Source organism: Macaca nemestrina, chromosome 13, assembly GCF_043159975.1.
Source record: "Macaca nemestrina isolate mMacNem1 chromosome 13, mMacNem.hap1, whole genome shotgun sequence".
Classification (NCBI taxonomy): Eukaryota; Metazoa; Chordata; class Mammalia; order Primates; family Cercopithecidae; genus Macaca; species Macaca nemestrina.
Genome location: NC_092137.1, coordinates 32,590,272 through 32,609,200, shown reverse-complemented (window position 1 = coordinate 32,609,200; position 18,929 = coordinate 32,590,272). Strand labels below are relative to the sequence as shown.

Below are 18,929 nucleotides of genomic sequence, written 5' to 3'. Positions count from 1 at the left end.
GCCAGAAAATAAGGGCAAAAAGGGTGTGGGACAGAAACCACAACTGATATTTAAAATCAATGACAGACCAATCTCTGCACTGAAAGTAGGGCATAAACTAGTATGTTCCCTATATTTTCTTGTCTTGCTCACCAATCATTTAAAAACATGTTATAGAACGAAAATGGGCATTATTTTCTAAAGTTCTCAGAAAAGATTATTATATTAGGCCGGTGTTTTTGTATATCATCTGCTAGCAATATAAGCAAGTCATCCCTTGAATACAATTATCTCAGGCAAAATTATGAGGACTACTCTCACACTTACAGACCAATCTGTACAATATTCTATAAAATAAATGGTTATATTCTATAAAAATATCAGTATTATGAAAGATAAAGGTACACTAGGAACTCTTCCAGATTATAGGAGAAGAAAAGGACATGACAACTAAATGAAGTAAAAGATTGTGGAGTGGATCCTGTCACATACCTCAACTCCCACATTGCCAAAAATAATACTAGATACACAAATGAAAAAATTGGGCCGGGCGCGGTGGCTCAAGCCTGTAATCCCAGCCAGCACTTTGGGAGGCCGAGACGGGCGGATCACGAGGTCAGGAGATCAAGACCAACCTGGCTAACACGGTGAAACCCCGTCTCTACTAAAAAATACAAAAAACTAGCCGGGCGAGGTGGCGGGCGCCTGTAGTCCCAGCTACTCAGGAGGCTGAGGCAGGAGAATGGCATAAACTCGGGAGGCGGAGCTTGCAGTGAGCTGAGATCCGGCCACTGCACTCCAGCCTGGGCGACACAGCAAGACTCAGTCTCAAAAAAAAAAAAAAAGAAAAAATTGGAAAATAAACTTTAGACTAATTTTCCAAAATAGAAATTTTACTAAGTCTAAGGAAGACTCTGGCTAGATAATTTGTTCAGATTTTTAAATGCCACTTAAGGCAGGGTGTGTTGGCTCACGTCTGTATATCTACACTTTTGGAGGCCAAGGTGGGCAGATCACATGGGCCAGGATTTGAGACCAGCCTGGCTAACATAGTGAAACCCCATCTCTACCAAAAATACAAAAATTAGCCGGGCATGCTGCTCCATGTCTGTAATCCCACCTACTCAGGATGCTGAGGCAAGAGAATTGCTTGAGCCTGAGAAGTGGAGGTTGCAGCAAGCCAAGATCGTGCCACTGCATTCCAGCCTGGGTGACAGAGGGAAACCCTGTCTCAAATAAATAAACAACAGCCACTTAAAAAATTAATTATTACTATTCTAACCAAAACTGATAACTATATATTTACATTTTTATATTTATATTTACTTATATAATTATATATTTACTTACATACTCATTTTTACTTATATAATATTAAGCTGTGTTTTCCTGAAAACAATCCATATTTAATATCATTTAGGAGGCATGCTACCATTTAACCTACCGAATACAAGTTACATCATTTTATCTTAATACAAGGTATTATATCTCAAAATAAGTATTTGTTACCACATCCAAATATATCAATTAGAATTAACCACTGGACAAGGTACCAAATTCAAGAACATCTAAACCTAATGAAAGAAATTTCTTTTTTCCAGGAAAATAATGAATCACAAAAGAAAGGTCAAACTTTGATCTGTCACATTAAATTTCTAAAATAGTTCCAAGATATAATATCTAAGTCTTTGCAATTCCATACATTTACCAAAAATCAGTTTGTTAACATACACACCTTTCCAGGAAGTGCACTTACATGAATAGCAATTACTGTAAATATTATGTAAATAATCCTGGATTTCCTTTTTGACAATGAATCATAAAGGTAAAAGCTCAGTGTTATAAGAGAGTCAATTTCAGACTAAAACAGAAATTTAAAATTTTTGGTAGGTCAGGTCTTCAAAGTATAAAGATTAAGAAAATAATACTTCAATAATAGAGACGTGAGATAAAGAGAAACCCATCTCACTCTATTCAATTGTTCTATATAATCTAAAATTAAAATTATAGTCTCAAACATTTTAATCAAAAAATATACTATATGCATTTGACATCTACTTTTTTAAAAAGACCAATCTGATGTACCAAACAAGTCAATCTAAACAAACAAAAAAATCAGTCTAATACTTTTATGAAAGAGTTTGAAACAGACTGGGAAATGGCACATTTTTAAAGGACAACAATCCTCCTGATACTGGGGAATATGGGCAATAATCCCTTCAAATACTAACACTTTTACCAAACATCCAATTGTGTCACTTAGCTGCTACCAACCACAAAATAGACTACCAAGATTCACTCCCATTGTTTTCCTTATCTATTCTTCCTTAATAAATTAATGAAATACATACATGTTTATTTTCATGAGTAAGAATATAAATAAAGACAGAGATAAGAATATGAGAACAGAGTTGAAATAATAAATAATAAAGGTTTTTTTTTTTTTTTTTTGAGACGGAGTCTCACGCTGTTGCCCAGGCTGGAGTGCAGTGGCGCGATCTCGGCTCACTGCAAGCTCCGCCTCCCGGGTTCCCGCCATTCTCCTGCCTCAGCCTCCTGAGTAGCTGGGACTACAGGCGCCCGCCACCGCGCCCGGCTAATTTTTTGTATTTTTAGTAGAGACGGGGTTTCACTGTGGTCTCAATCTCCTGACCTTGTGATCCGCCCGCCTCGGCCTCCCAAAGTGCTGGGATTACAGGCTTGAGCCACCGCGCCCGGCCAATAATAAAGGTTTTGGCTGAAAGAAGTAGCTGTTAACTGCTTGTTTCTCTTGGAAATATCTATACATTTCTGAACATGTAACTTTCTATTCTTAGGAAAAGAATACAGTTCTTAGATGATAATTCCGTAACCAAAGAAATAATAAACTATATTATTCAATCAATAATCAGCTGTATACTGGCAAAATAAGTAGCTACAGTACTTTTATTATTGAATTTTAAGAAATTAATCATCTTCTTATGAAGTACCTATGGACTTGAGTGACTTATGTATCTGCTTTTCTTCAAAAATAACCATTGTCAGCAATTTTGTTTGACAAAAATATTTAAAATCCACAGAACTTTGACTATATTCAGATCAGAATGATGTCATGAAGTTGTTAGACTTTGTCCTATTATTTTCAGTTACAGATAATTAAAAGGAAAAAGTGTACTTTCACCTTTCACAGATAAAGACAAAGGAATAATGAAACTTTTATTCTGTGTTCTAGGGTAAGTGATGACACAGCATCAAATTAAGGGCACCAAAAAAACAATCAAATATTTCCAGAATACTTTTTAGGAAATAAATCCATCAAGTATTTCAATTGAAGCTTACTATTAGACAACGATAAAATAAGCAAACAAAATTATTCATCCACAAAGACATTTACAGGGATTATTTACCTGAATCATTTCGTAGATAAGATGACATGGCTGGGATGAGGCAGGACTGACTGAGAAGCTCAAGAAGTACAGAAGGAAGGGCATTACTATTCTGCCCTCTAGTCTCATGAGATGACTGAGCTTCTCCATTTACCACACTACTCACAGGATTTATGTAACTGGCAAGAACCTAAAAATTGTTGAAATTAATTTGGATTTCAGTTTCACATACTTCAAAAATTTTTATGGTTAGAAATTCAATCTGAATACTAGCAGTACATATTTTCTACTTAAACAGTACCTTATACGATGTTTTAAAATAACTATTTGTTTAAATTTTCAAAAGGGAAGGATCTGTTTTGTCTGAGAGTGTTGCTTACAAAGGATGGTACATTACATATGACTAGACATATAAAAACAATACAACTGCGAACATAAAAACATAGTATCAACTCTGTATTATTTACATATTTTATTGAATAGACTCAATTCACAGTTTGAGGGTAACAAAATCTTATAACTTTATACTAGAAGGAGCATTCTAGAGTTGCAGAAGACACATTCAACGTGTTAACCAACTTCAATTAGCTGATGCAGGAAGCAAAGCTAATCTTTTCATTAAGTATTTCCCCTATACATTTCTGTGGTATAAAGACTTTCTATTCTTGTTCAACTTGCCTGAATCTAGAAAAGTTATTTATCTATTTATTTTTTTGAGACAGAGTTTCACTCTTGTCGCCCAGGCTGGAGTGGAATGGCGCAATCTTGGCTCACTGCAACCTCTGTCTCCTGGGTTTAAGTGATTCTCCTGCCTCAGTCTCCTCAGTAGCTGGGATTACAGGTGTCTGCCACCAAGCCTAGCTAATTTTTGTATTATTAGTAGAGACAGGGTTTCACCATGTTGGCCAGGCTGGTCTCAAACTCCTGACCTCAGGTGATCCACCCATCTTGGCCTCTCAAAGTGCTGGGATTACAGGCGTAAGCCACCATGCCCAGCCGAAAAGTTATCTTTAAAAATGTAAGCAACCATGAATCTGGGAGGTGGAGGTTGCAGTGAGCCGAGATCACGCCACTGCACTCCAGCCTGGGCCACAGAGTGAACTCCGTTTCAAAAAAAAAAAAAAAGTAAGCAACCAAAATGCATATAAAAAAGTAACAGTTAAAAAAAAAAAGCCCACATACAACACATTAAACAAGAAAATGCCTGTAGGAAGATGCATCTTCCAGCTACTAGATAATTTCATCCCTGCCACTTTCCTCTCAGTGAAGAAGCTAGTTGAGAGCGAAGAAATACAGAGTTACAAGTAAGCAAGAACAATCTTTATCCGGTGGTATCTTAGAATGCACTGGGAAGAAGAACCACAAGTGGGCATAAACATAGCTGAGGATAGTTGGATTAGTTATCAATATTTTAAAATAATACAAAAAAACACATTATTATGAAGAATATCAAGTTTACAAAATATACCTGCAGAAGGCAGGTAACATGTTCCTCTTCCAGCCTTTGTTTAGTTAAGGCTTGTTCCACATCCCACCCAGAAGCTGTAGAGCCTGTTCCAAAGCCAGTTCCTTTGGCCCAATATAACTGTTGTTCTTCTGTTGATGTAGGGTTATGAGAGCTTGACACCTGTGGCTTAAAATAACAAAAAATGAAAATCCATTACAATTTGTTTTTACTTATCTTCAAAAATATTTATCACTGGGAAAGTAAAATGATGCAGCTACTATGGAAAACAGTTTGGTGGTTGCTCAAAAAAACTAAACACAGATTTTCTGTACGGCCCAGAAATTCCACTTCTAGTACTAAAACAGATTAAAAACTGGTACTGAAATAGACACACGTTTTCAGTAGCACCATTTAAACTAAAAGATTATTAGAAAATAGCCCAGATACCAACCAACAGATGAATGGATCAACAAACAGGATATTTATTCAGCCATAAGAAGAAATGAAATACTGATACATGAATAAACCTAGAAAACATTACACTAAATGAAAGAAGACAGACGCAAGGAACAATACATTACATGATTCAATTTATAGGCAATATCCAGAATAGGTAAATGCATGGAGACAGAATGCAGATTGCTAATTGCCAGGGGCTGGGGGAAGGGGTAAATGGAGACAAAGTGCTTATATTTAAGAATAAATAAATATTTAAAAATATTTATCAAGAAAAGAAGGGATAAACCACCCTAGAACCTAAAAAGTCAATGACTCAAAATTGAATTGAGATATGAGCAGATCTTTTTAGGATATAGTAAAAGGGTATCTCAACTATTCCTAACCCTTTGCATGTTTATATACATTTTATAAATGGTTTGTAAACTTCCTCCAAAATGAACCTGGAATTGTATCAAACCTAAGGATTGATCTGGGAAGAAATAATACCATTGCACTATCATATCTAACCCATCGAAGATATACATGAGCAAAGACAGATTCCCCTGCCTCAGCCTCCCAAGTTGCTGGGAATATAGGTGTGAGCCACCAGGCCTGGCTAATTGTTGTAATTTTAATAGAGATGGAGTTTCACTATGCTGGCCAGGGTGGTGTCGAAATCCTAACCTTAAGTGATCTGTCTGCCTCCACCTCCCAAAGTGCTGGGATTACAGACATGAGCTACCATGCCTGGCCAAAAAATTCATAAAGAGGTATTATACATATTTTTCAGATTTATTCATAGAAATTTTCTATTTTTGGGGCTATTCTAAAATATATCTTTATAAAGCTCATTTTATGTGTCTGTTGCTAGTATGTAAACATTAACTAATTTTTATATACTGACCCCATGTTGTATCATTAATAAACTCACTTATGCCACTAATTATTTTGGTATTTTCTTTTCTTCTTTTTTTTTTTTGGAGACAAAGTTTAGCTCTTGTCGCCCAGTCTGGAGTGCAATGGCGCAATCTCGGCTTACTGCAACCTCCACTTCCTGGGTTCAAGTGATTCTCCCACCTCTGCCTCCCGAGTAGCTGGGATTACAGGCGCCCGCCACCATGTCCAGTGAATTTTTGCATTTTTAGTAGAGACGGGGTTTCACCATGTTGGCCAGGCTGGTCTCGAACTCCTGACCTCAGGTGATCCACCCACCTCGGCCTCCCAAAGTGCTGGGATTACAGGCGTGAGCCACAGCGCCCAGCCTATTCTGGTATTTTCTACAATACAATTAAATCATATTGAAATAATGAGGAATTTTTCTCTTTCTTTCTTGAATTTCCTGTCTTACTGCACTGGCTAGATCCCCACCCACAACCCCCATTCTATAGTATTATTCTTAAAAGTTCAAAAAGGAAGGAAGAAGGATCACAGTATAAATTCAGCATATCTTGGCAAATGGGAAAGCTTATTAAGCACTTAAATCCTTTCTGTTTTTCAAGTAGATAGGTTTCTTTTTGGTTTACTGAAGGAGACTAACAGAGAAAGCAATCAATTTATAATGTTTTAAATATCCTCTTAGATGTGAAAATGGAACACCCAAGTCTCTGAAAGATTACTTCAGAAAAAAACTTTACTCTGTACTCCCTAATTAAAGCTAGTTTTTTTAATAACTGAAATAATTAAAAGTGAACCTACCTCAGTTTGATTCACGCTAGAGTTTGGAACTCGTGGGGCATGGTGGCTCAAAGCAGAGAGACAGACAAGAATGAGGTGTAAGGCTCCAATTTCCAACGCCATCCGCCTTAGAAGTACACCATCATCAGTTGTCAAAGGTGTAGTGCTAAACAAGCTACGAAGGACGTGGAAAGGAAGGGTTGGAAGCACATTGGCTGATGGAGATTGAAGAATATGACCTAGATTGAAAAAAGAAGAGGACTTCAAGATTAAAAACAGTTAAAGCACAATAAGAAGCTACATACAGGATCATAAATTAATAATGACACTGTAATACAAAATAATATCACTAAATTATTTAAAAACCAAATACTACAAATAGAACAGTAATATCTTAAAATTTAATCACGAATAAGTGTCAGGAAAAACTGTCAGACACAGTACACATAAACCTCAAAAAAAATGGAAACATGTATGATAATAGCTATAGATTATGTCAAAATTATTACAAATAGAATTTAAACTAAAACCTAAACAGTAGAAAAGAAGCATTAGTAGTATCTTAAACAGTAAGAAAGTAACTGCTTTCCTTGGGAGTAGCTTTAACCATGAACAGATAATGAACAAGTAAAACTATTTTTTTCCCAACAGTGTTCTACTGTGTTCTAGCCAGGAAGGGGTATTACATGCAAAGAAAGCAATGCTACGTGGATGGTACACAAAACAATTATTACAGAAAGAGATATCATAACTACGCTTTTTAATAAAAATTCATTGTATATGCATTAAAAATAGTATGAAATTACAGAAAGGCTTTTTTTTTTCCTTTTCTGTTTAGGGTTACACCTACTTTAACACTGTAGTAACAGAGTGTTGAAATATCATGGTTCTTATTACACATTCTATGTCTGTATCAAAATATCATATGTTTAACATAAATATGTACAACTATTGTATCAATAAAAAAAATGGTTCTTACCCCTCTACCTACTTAAAAAAAAAATCAGATCAAGCAATTAGAAATTCCTGACCTACTAAAATAAATACAGTTGATACCTGAATAACAAAGGTTTAAACTACATAGGCCCACTTATATGCCAACATTTATGAGGGATTTTTGTTGTTAGGAAAATATAAAGGAAAAAATATTTACTTTGAATATTTGATAGCTTCAGAGTTTCAAGATCTACAAATAAATTCATATAGTTTTATTAGATTAAATATACTTTGTAGTACAGGACTTAACAGTTTATTCTTTCTAAATGGCAAGTGAAAGAAATCAACCGAATCAAAACCTTGTGGTTTTAAAATAACATAAGGAAGTATTAATTGTCTAGTAAATATTAAGAGAATAAACAGTAAGTGAAAATGTAGAGGTCACCCAAACGAAAATCGACTTGTCAGGCTATCCTGTAATTCTTCAGTTTTTCTTTCTATTAAATAACAATGCCAACCCAAAGGAAACAATCATCACAGCCTTCTCTTATTATTCTATATTATCATTAATACATATTATGGCATTATTTTCCTGATTCTGATCTCTTTAATCTAAGTATTCCTACCAGATTCATTTTCTAAAAAAAACTATATTCAACACATTACTGATCTTAACACATTTTAATAAGCCTTTATTGCTATTCAAAATAAAATCTAAAGTTCTTAAGCAAGTTTTTTCCATGATCTGTTACCAATATTAGCTTTTAAAATGCTCACAATGCTGCCTTTTGTACAAATTTTCATCAGCTAACTTATCCCCTCTCACAGATTTTAACCTGGAAACACTGCTCATTCCATTTATTTTCTTTCTGAGATAACTCATCGCAACCTAAATCTAACCTGTCCTTCAAGGCCCCACTAAAAACTACTATCCCACTTCATTCACATTGCTGTGTAGTAAATAAATAATCTCTCTCACACGTGTGTTTCTCCATAATACTGCACTCAAGAGTGCTCAAGGGATTTTATAACTTGCTAAGTCTACATGTTTATATACATCCCTTGTTACTATTACTGGAGAACATTAGCTACTTGGGGGTAGCTCTAAATAATTGCTTCATGTTTAAATCCCTCCAGTGATGCCCAACAGTTTTGTCAGCACAAGGAAAATAATTTTTGAATGAATACAGAGATGAAAATGAAGATCCTTTAGGATTTATTATAACTAACCACCTACAACACCACCTACAACAAATCATCTAACAGCTTAACTATGAAGGAAATAAATGATGAACAACAGGCAATGATCTGGATAACTTTACACAATCTATTCACATATGTACTGACAAATTTAATACTAAACACTTACTTCCTTCTCCATCATCTGTTACTCCCAATACCAATCGAAGAAGGCACTGGGCATGTTTTCTCTCTTTCAGTAGCACTTCGGCATAGCCCGGAAGACGAAGAAATAATCCAAAAGCAGCCAAAGAATGGGCAGGTATGGGGGACATGGTCTGTACTGCTGACTTGATAGGTGGAGGTTCAGCCGCAATAGTTTCTGGTGCTTCATAAACTAACTCCCCTGACTGTTCAATGGTCACCCATTCAAACTGATCGCTATCCTTTGGCTTTTCCTGAGTGGTGGATGTTACAACTGGAGCACTCACCTAAAGAAAAAGAAAAGTGTTCGCTTGGCTGTTCACATTTTCAACATCAGATTCAAAGTAAAGACTTAACTTTAAATGATCTCTTTAAAATATAGGACTATAGGATTAATAAAACTACTTGCTTTAAAAAACAAGCTTCCGGCTGGGCACAGTGGCTCATGCCTGTAATCCCAGCACTTTCAGAGGCTGACGCAGGTGGATCACTTGAAGTCAGGAATTTGAGACCAGCCTGGTCAACATGGTGAAACCCCGTCTCTACTAAAAATACAGAAATTAGCCAGGTGTGGTGGTGCGTGCCTGTAGTCCCAGCTACTCAGGAGGCTGAGGCAGGAGAAACACCTGAACCCAGTAGGTGGAAGGTGCAGTGAGCCGAGATCACACCACAGCACTCCAGCATGGGTGACAAAATGATCTCAAAAAAATAAATAAAAATAAAAACAAGCTACCAAACATCAAGACGCACATGACATCCGAAGTATGGCAGTGTCTGCCAAGTGTCGCTATATTAGTTATTTCCACCTTTATAATTAGTTAAGTATCTGTATACAGATTCTTCAGACTATTTAAATACCTTATTTCTCGCCAAACTTTTGAACAGTTAGTCTTAGCATTTTTATAATTGTTCCTAAAACAATTATTACTACTGTGGTTATCAAAAGGAGACTTTCTAATTCTGTCATTCCTTCTACATTTGTTAGTTGGCACCAAGCTATAAGGAAAAACATTCCCTTCTTGTCTATTAATTTCTATCAATATGGACTCTAACTTTATTACATAGGTATATTGTTACTATCATTATTAATTCTGATGCTTGAGGGAAATAAGAATTGGTCTCTGAGATCCCATTAAAGCAGGATCCTGCTTGCTATTAACTTGTCCCCCATCGTTCTTTAAGCATTTCCTTGCTTTCTAACACAGCAAAACATTCTAGGCTCATGTCTATATACCCTTCCTCAATACTAGAATTTCTCCAAGGAGCCCTGATTTCTTTTAGTGGAAAATTTTTTAAATGACAATATGGAAGATATATGCGCATACATCACTAGGGGGAGTCTGCCTCTGGGTCCTATCGGCAAACATACCTAGAAAATACATGTATGTGCATATGTGTAAATATATATATAGACATAATTTCTAGTATGTATTCTTGAAAACTGTCAAGGCCATCGAGGCCATGAAAGATAAATAAAGATAGTAGAATTGTTACAGATTGAAGACTATAAGACAACAAAATGCAGCAGATGATCCTGAACTACTAGTACCCTCAAACCATGCAAAAGAAAATTGATTTCTTTTTCTTTGGCCCTAAAGAACATTAGAAGGACAACTGGCAAAAGCTGAGTAAGATTTGCAGTCCATAGTAGAGTCAGTGTGAACTTCTGATTTGTATAATTGTACTGTGGTTATCTAAGAGAAGTTTCCTGCACTTAGGAGTAAAGGAGCATCGTGTCTATAATTTAATCTTAATAATTCAAAGAGAAACTCCAATTCTGAGCATGGTTGCCCTACAAACTTTTCATTTCATTTAGAAATATTCTATTTATCTTGCTTGGCCATGAATAACGTACTTCACTAAATACTAATTTGAAGTTCTACATGCAAACATATAATGAAATGAATAGTGAGCTAATCACAGAGTTATCTCATTATTCACTTAAAACATCAGGATCATGCCTAAGCTTCCTGTATGACTTCAGTAGTAGATCGATAGGTAACTCTGTGGGGTGATTTTTAAATGAATGGTGAAGTAACTCTGTGATTAGTTCACTATTTCTTCCTTCTTTTACATATATACGTAAAAGTCTAAAGCTGATCTACAGCTTAGATCCGTCTTAAGTTTATCTACAGCTACACTACATACATCTGTACACTGAATAAAACAGCTGCAATTTCGATGCCAGCCTATTTTTGACTACTGAAGCTTAGGCCAGAATGACAATATGAAATAGCCTAATTGTAAGAACATGGGAATTTGGGCACTTTTCACTTCTAAACCATTTTGAAACCCTTTACAGGTAACTTTTTTTAAAGTACCTCTATATTTATTATTTTATGCTGCACAAAAGATAGTTTCATATAAAAGTGCCTATATGATAATAGAACATTGTTATAGAAGCAGAACTTTACCTCAAGTGTTTACCTTAAGTGTTTTCTTAAAAGACTATTTCTCAAATGATGCCGCAAAACAAACCAAATACAATGAAAGCAAAGACAGCAAAACGAAAGAACTCTTGATTTACAGCATTTAAATTCTTCAACAAGTGAAAGACCCTCAACTTCATGAATATCAGAAGAGCAAATGAAAACCACTATCATGTATCATTTCCCATCTCCCATTACACAGATAAAAATTTTTAAGTCTTATATTAGATACATATACAATTCTTCACAACAACCTTTTTCATTATAGCTAACAACTGGAAACAATAAAAATGCCAGTCAACATTAAGACTAATACACACAATAAGGTATAGTTAAATATACAGCAAGTATATTACAGCTATACAAATGAGACCACCACAGGTTTAGGCATCAACAAAGATTAATTTCAGAATACAGGTTCAGCAAAAGCAGCATACAGTAGAATATAAACTGATTTTTATACAAATGTCAAAAGTATAACTATTCAAACAGAACTGCTTTAGGGTATTAAGATGGATTTAATTTTTTAAACCATATATTATATTCGCTTGTATTATGTCACATTTTGAAAGTCAAAACTGAAAAGTACATAAAAGCATGCTTTTGCTCAATTAACAACAAAGAAATTTTATTTCTGATATACTAGGATAAAACAGCTCAATTTCCCAAAGGAAAGAGTCTAATAAGGACGTGCTCACTTTGAATAATGTCTAAAACACAAATAAATTATTTTAAATTCGATAAATAAGATATGATTTATATCACAGGCTTTTAGGAATTACGATATTCCAACAATGTGATGCCTTTAATTCTGATACTCATTATATGTCACAGCAAACTGAGAAGACATGATACTTTCTAAAGTAGTCAAATGCTCCAATTTAAGAACAAAATACGAGTTTCAGTTTAAATTGGAGAAACACAGGATTAATGTGATTTCAAAATCACAGTCATGGTACTTACAAATGAAAACAGACTAAAAATTCAGTATGTTTGATTATAATTCTTTATGAGTGTATACATACAAACGTACACATGTACTTCTTATGTTGATTCTGGCTGTATTTGTCAAGGAATTTATCCATTATATCTAAATTATCAAATATGCTGGCATAAAGTTGGTTATAATAGTACCTTATTTTATTCTATAGAAATTACAACAATGTGCTTGCCATCATTTGTGGATGTCCAATTTGTGTGGTTTCCCTTTTTCTTGAAAAATTTTCATAGTTCATCAATTTTACTAAAAGTCTCAAAAGACAAAATATATGGTTTTCTTGTCTCTCTCTGATTTTTTGTTTTATATTTAACTGATTCTGGCTCTTACTGTAATAATTCCTTGCTTCTGATTTTTGGTTAACTGTACTCCTGTTTTTCTAGTTTCCTGAGGTGGTAGTGTACATCACTGATAAATCTCTTAATTATAACCATTAGCTATATCCCATGTCATGCTGGGATTATCATTTTGAAATATATTGTGTAGTATGTATTGTGATTTCCTCTTTCATCCATGTGTTATTTAAAACTATACTGCTTAAGTTACAAATATGTGAGGTTTTCTAGATCTTACTGCTAATGATTTCCAATTTAATTCTGATGTGGTTACAGAACATACTGGGTTTGATTTTAATGTTTTTAAAATGTACTGAGACTTTTATATAGGCCAGCATACTGCCTATCTTTCTTTGGAAAGAAGTACATCCTATAGTTGGTAAATGCTGTGTTCCATAAATGTTGGTTGGTTAGGTCCATCTAGAAGTTCTGGGTGTTTCTCCCAAAATCTCCTACATCCTCACTTTGTTTCATTTACTGAGAGATAAATGTTATAATCTATTACTGAAATGTAGATTTATCTAGTTCCTCCTTCAGTTCTATAGATTTCTGATTCATGTACTTTGAAGCTATTAAATACAAATTTAGGATTGTTATGACTTATTTTGAATTAATACTTTCATATTTAATAATCCTTTTTATTTCTTATATGCTGGTCTATGATTCAACTTTGTCATATATTAAAAAATAGGGATAGCAGCTTTCTTCTTCTTTTTTTTTTTTTTTGAGACGGAGTCTCGCTCTGTTGCCCAGGCTGGAGTGCAGTGGCCGGATCTCAGCTCACTGCAAGCTCCGCCTCCCGGGTTTACGCCATTCTCCTGCCTCAGCCTCCCGAGTAGCTGGGACTACAGGCGCCCGCCACCTCGCCCGGCTAATTTTTTGTATTTTTAGTAGAGACGGGGTTTCACCATGTTAGCCAGGATGGTCTCGATCTCCTGACCTTGTGATCCGCCCGTCTCGGCCTCCCAAAGTGCTGGGATTACAGGCTTGAGCCACCGCGCCCGGCCGCAGCTTTCTTCTTTCAAGCATATCTCTTTAGACAGCATATACTTGGGCTTTGCTTTTTTTTCTCTATTCTGACAAATGTTTGCTTTTCAAATGGGGTATTTAATACACTTACATTCATTTATTCATTCATTCATTTAACTACAGAGATGCAGTCTCACTCTGTCACCCAGGCTGGAGTGCAGTGACACGATCACTCACTGCTACCTCTGCCTCCCAGGTTCAAGCAATTTTCCTGCCTCAGCCTCTCAAGTAGCTGTGATTACAGAGGTGCACCACCACTGCTGGCTAATTATCATATTTTTTAGTAGAGATGGGGTTTCACCATGTTAGCCAGGCTGGTCTTGAACTCCTGAGCTCAGGTGATCTGCCTGCCTCAGCCTCCCAAAGTGCTGGGATTACTGGCGTGAGCCACCATGCCCTGCCGTACACTGTACATTGCTGATGAGACGTTGTATCAACTCTTGATTTTAAAATCTTCCTTGGAGTGTGTTTAGTTTTGTTTAGCAGAGAGGGAAATTATTGGTAGATCACCCTGAACTTAGAGGCTTTTGTAATTTATTAGAAAAGTCTATTTTGATTTTTCCCTTATTTCTCAAGTGAATCTTCATTAGGATGTAGCCTTTACTCTCAATGTATGGGCCATTTGGAATTCCAATGGAAAAGCCAAGATTTTTATCTCTGAGCAGGACTAAAACTGCAAATTGTATGCTCTCTGTGATAGACAGCAGCTGAAATCTCTGTACAGCTTTTTCAGCATTCTAGTTCATGCTTGCTCTCAAAATGCCTATGTTTAATAATTCTGGAGCAAGCTAGAGATGTGCAGAATTTGGAGCTGCTCAGCTTTGGCTTCCTCCTTTCTGAATTCCTATTTTCCAGCCAGTATGGAAGAATCAAACTCCAGCCAATACGACTGTGGCTTAAGTCTGAGTTCTACCTGTACCACCTAACAAAGACTGAGGGATACCCCCGAGAAAAGCTGTATAGACACTAATATCACTGAATGTGATTCTATTAATTCTACTATGTTTAAATCCTCTTAAATTCTGTCTTTAAATTTCTGCCTGTTTCTCGTTGCTCTTCAAAGCCTTTAAGTAACTTTTAAAATATATTTTGTCTGGAGTTTTTAACTATAGAGACCACAGAGTTAATCCCATACTTGTTATTCTGCCATCACTGATTTTTGAGAGGCGATGGGCAAAGTGGGTGAAGAATTGTAGAAAATGTTCTCCAGTGGGTATAAAATTCTAGGATGACAGATTGTTTTGCTTTACCTTGTTGCTTACTGTCTTCTAGCATTTTTAAAGTTGTAATTCCCTGGCTCATATAGTTTCTGTTGAAAGGCCAGTTGTTAGTGTTATTGCTGCTGTTTTGAAAATATAGGTCACTTCCTTTATGGCTGGCTTTGATATTCTTTCATTGCCTTAGAATTTTTCTTTTTGGGGGGATGAGGTCTTGTTATGTTGCCCAGGTGGTCTGGAATCCATGGGCTCAAGTAATCCTCCCACTTCAGTCTCCTGCATAGCTGGGATTTCAGGGATGCACCGTAGTGGCCAGCTGTCTTTGTTTTTAATCACTTTTACCATGACAGTTCCAGGCATGCATATCCTGCATGAAGTTAACAGTTTCTTATATGTTGAATTGAGATTTAAGTTTTACATCTATTTGGGAAATTTTTCTTCTTCTCAATATTGTTTCTGTCCATGTTTCAACTCACTCTTTTTCTGGGTCTATAAATTCAGGTACGTTAGAATTTTTCACTTCAATCCATATAGCTCTTATGTTCTTTTCATTCCTTACACTTTCTATGCTTCAGTTTGAACCATTTCTTTTTTTTTTTTTTTGAGACAAGAGTCTTGTTCTGTCACCTAGGCTGGGGTGCAGTGGCACAATCTAAGCTCACTGCAGCCTCCGCCTCCCAGGTTCAAGCGATTCTACTGCCTCAGCCTCCAGAGTAACTGGGATTACAAGCGCCCACCACCACATCCAGCTAATTTTTGTATTTTTAGTAGAGATGGGGTTTCACCAAGTTGGCCAGGCTGATCTTGAACTTCTGACCTCAGGTGATCTGCCTGCCTTGGCCTCCCAAAGTGCTGGGATTACAGGCGTTGGCCGCTGCACCAAGCTGAATGATTTCTTTTGATACATCTTCCAGTTCACTACTGTTATTATCTGCAGTGTCTCTTTTCTTTTTTTTGGTTTTTTTTGAGACGGAGTTTCATTCTTGTCACCCAGGCTGGAGTGCAATGGCGCCACCTCGGCTCACTGCAACCTCCACCTCCCGGGTTCAAGCAATTCTCTTGCCTCGGCCTCTTGAATAGCTGGGATTACAGGCACCTACCACCACACCGGGCTAATTTTTGTATTTTTAGTAGAGACGGGGTTTCACCATGTTGACCAGGCTGATTTCAAACTCCTGACCTCGGGTAACCCTCCTGCCTTGGCCTCCCAAAGTGCTGGGATTACAGGCGTGATTACAGGATTACAGGCTGGGATTACACCATGCCTGGCCAGTGTCTCTTATTAAACACACCTAACAGTATCCCTAATTTGATATATTAGAAATTCTCAACCCATCCCATATAGCTAGTATTATCCTGACACCAAAACCAGACAAGGGCATTACAATTATAGACCAAACTCTGTATTACTTTTCTACTGCTACTATAACACATTGCCACAAACTCAGTGGCTCAGAACAGCACAAATTTATCATTTTAAAATTTCAGAGGTCAGAAATCCAAAATAGGTCTTATGGGACTAAAATCTAAGGCTGCATTCCTTCTAGAGGCTCTTGGGGAATAATAGCTCCTCACCTTTTCCAGCTTCCAGAGACTACTCACGTTCCATGGCTGTTGGGTGCTTCCATCAACACATCATATCCTCTATTCCTGGCTTCTGCTTAGACGGCTGAGGAAATCCACGAGTTATATGCCTAATCTCTTCAAAGAGCCCTCTATGTGACTGAATACTCTGACTTTTGATGTTTCTAAGGCACTAGCAAAAAGTTGTCCAGCCTCACCCTTGGTTTACACTTCGGAGCATGCTTTTCTGATAGTGAATCTCTAAATTTTAGCACCTTCTGTCATCTGGATAGGTAATTTCACAAACTGACAAGCACTAATTGCTTGTATTTCAACAGTTCTTCTCTCAATTTGTATCTTTCCTCTCACATTTCACTATAAGCAGCAAGAAAAAAACAAGTTGTACCTTCACCACTTTGTGTGGAAATCTCAGCTAAATATCCAAGTTCATTACATGCAAGTGCTGCTTTCTACATTTAGGATACAATGAGTTAATATTTCCGCTACTATATGACAAAGATCCCTTTTCCTTCAGGTTCTGGTAACGTGTTCCTCATTTCCTTCTAAACCTCCTTGTCAGCACTTTAAACACCGTATGTATACCAAGTCTGCTTACGACAATTCAGATATTCTCTAAGACATTATAGGTTTTATCCACTATGATCCTTACTTTTATCTAGGCCCTCACTGGCAGAAGCTTTATCATCCACATTTTATCTAACAATCTTTTCAAGGTAATCTAGATTTTTTTTTAAATCACACTACTCAAAATTATTCCATACTCTGCCAAGTACTCAATTCTAAAGTCACTTTCACATCCTTAGGTATGTATTACCAGGACCCCATTTCCAGCTACTAATCAATATAGTGAACCACACTGAATACTAAATTAGAAAAAATCATTTATGTTGAACAATAATAATGCTGAAAATGTTGGGGTCTTTTCTGCTTCAAACTTTTGAGTAATTACATCATTGTCTAGTAAGAAATAAAATTTTACTTATTCTCTGTCAATCACCTTATAACAGAGTTATATCACCTTATAATAAAAACATCTTTTTGAATAGTAGGTAAGCAATAACATAAATAAGTATTATTGGGGGTTGCATTTTGTCCTCCCAAGATATGTTCAAGTCCTAACCCCTAGTATCTATGAAGGTTACCTTATTTGGAAATAGGGCCTTTGCAGATGTAATCAAGTTAAGATGAGGAAATAATGGTTTGGAGGACCCTACATTAAATGACTAATGTCCTTATGAGGAGAGAGAGATACAGGGACACACAGGAAAGATGCCCATATGATGATGTAGGCAGAAATTAAAGTGATACAGCTACAAACCAATGAACAGCAAGAACTACTGGCAACCAAGAGAAGCCAGGAAGAAGCAAGGAAGGAGTCTTCCCTAGAGCCCAAATTCAGAGGGAGCACAGCCCTGCTGACATCTTGATTTCAGACTTATAGCCTCCTCAACTGTTGAGAATAAATTTCAGTTGTTTTAAGCCAGGCAGTTTGTGGTATTTTGGTACAGCAGCTCAGGAAACTATAATAGAGTCTAGAGCTACTATGCCAAAATAAACACAAACACACACACACACACACACACACACACACACACACACCCGACATGAAATCAAATAGAATAATTCCCCTACTTCATTCAACAAACATAAAGTTTTGTTTTTACAACTCTCCATGCACCAAACTTCCTACTGATTGATACAAGAGCATGGAAAGCACAGACACTGACAGCATCGTAAATGAACACGGGAATAGGTTATGTTTTTAAACCACCAAAAATGGAAATGGCACCTGAAACAGGAATAAAAGGTAAACAAAAAGATACATATTGGTAGCAGTATACACTCCTATTTTACTCTCCTATTTCCAATAATGTCTCTGATAAATATCACACTTAAAGCAGTATAGAAAAGAGAATGCTAGTGTTACAACCATGAAATCAAGATAAATGCTACAGTGTAGTAAGTTTGGCAAATGTGCTTAATCTTCAACATTTCTTCCATACCTACTAAAGGTCATGAAGCTCTGTACAGACTGATCATTGAAAGAGTTATATAATGTTCAAAAAATATAAAGCAAAGGGTATTTCTACAAAGTTAATCCAAGTACATTAAAAAA

At 36.2% G+C, this 18,929-nt stretch overlaps 1 protein-coding gene across 10 annotated transcripts in view; it reads right to left on the bottom strand.

The window, feature by feature from the left end:
* LOC105464812 (baculoviral IAP repeat containing 6) overlaps positions 1–18,929 on the bottom strand; it is a 259,579-nt gene that overhangs the window by 67,346 nt on the left and 173,304 nt on the right. For all 10 annotated transcript variants that reach the window (XR_011611589.1, XM_071076482.1, XM_071076475.1 and 7 more), the window contains 4 exons: positions 9,209–9,509; positions 6,925–7,142; positions 4,813–4,977; positions 3,366–3,534 (listed from right to left, as the gene is read on the bottom strand). Coding sequence is in view for 9 of the 10 variants with exons in the window: in XM_071076482.1 (XP_070932583.1) it covers positions 3,366–3,534; positions 4,813–4,977; positions 6,925–7,142; positions 9,209–9,509 (853 nt within the window). In the remaining variant the exon portion in view is untranslated. The remainder of the gene's footprint in view (positions 1–3,365; positions 3,535–4,812; positions 4,978–6,924; positions 7,143–9,208; positions 9,510–18,929) is intronic.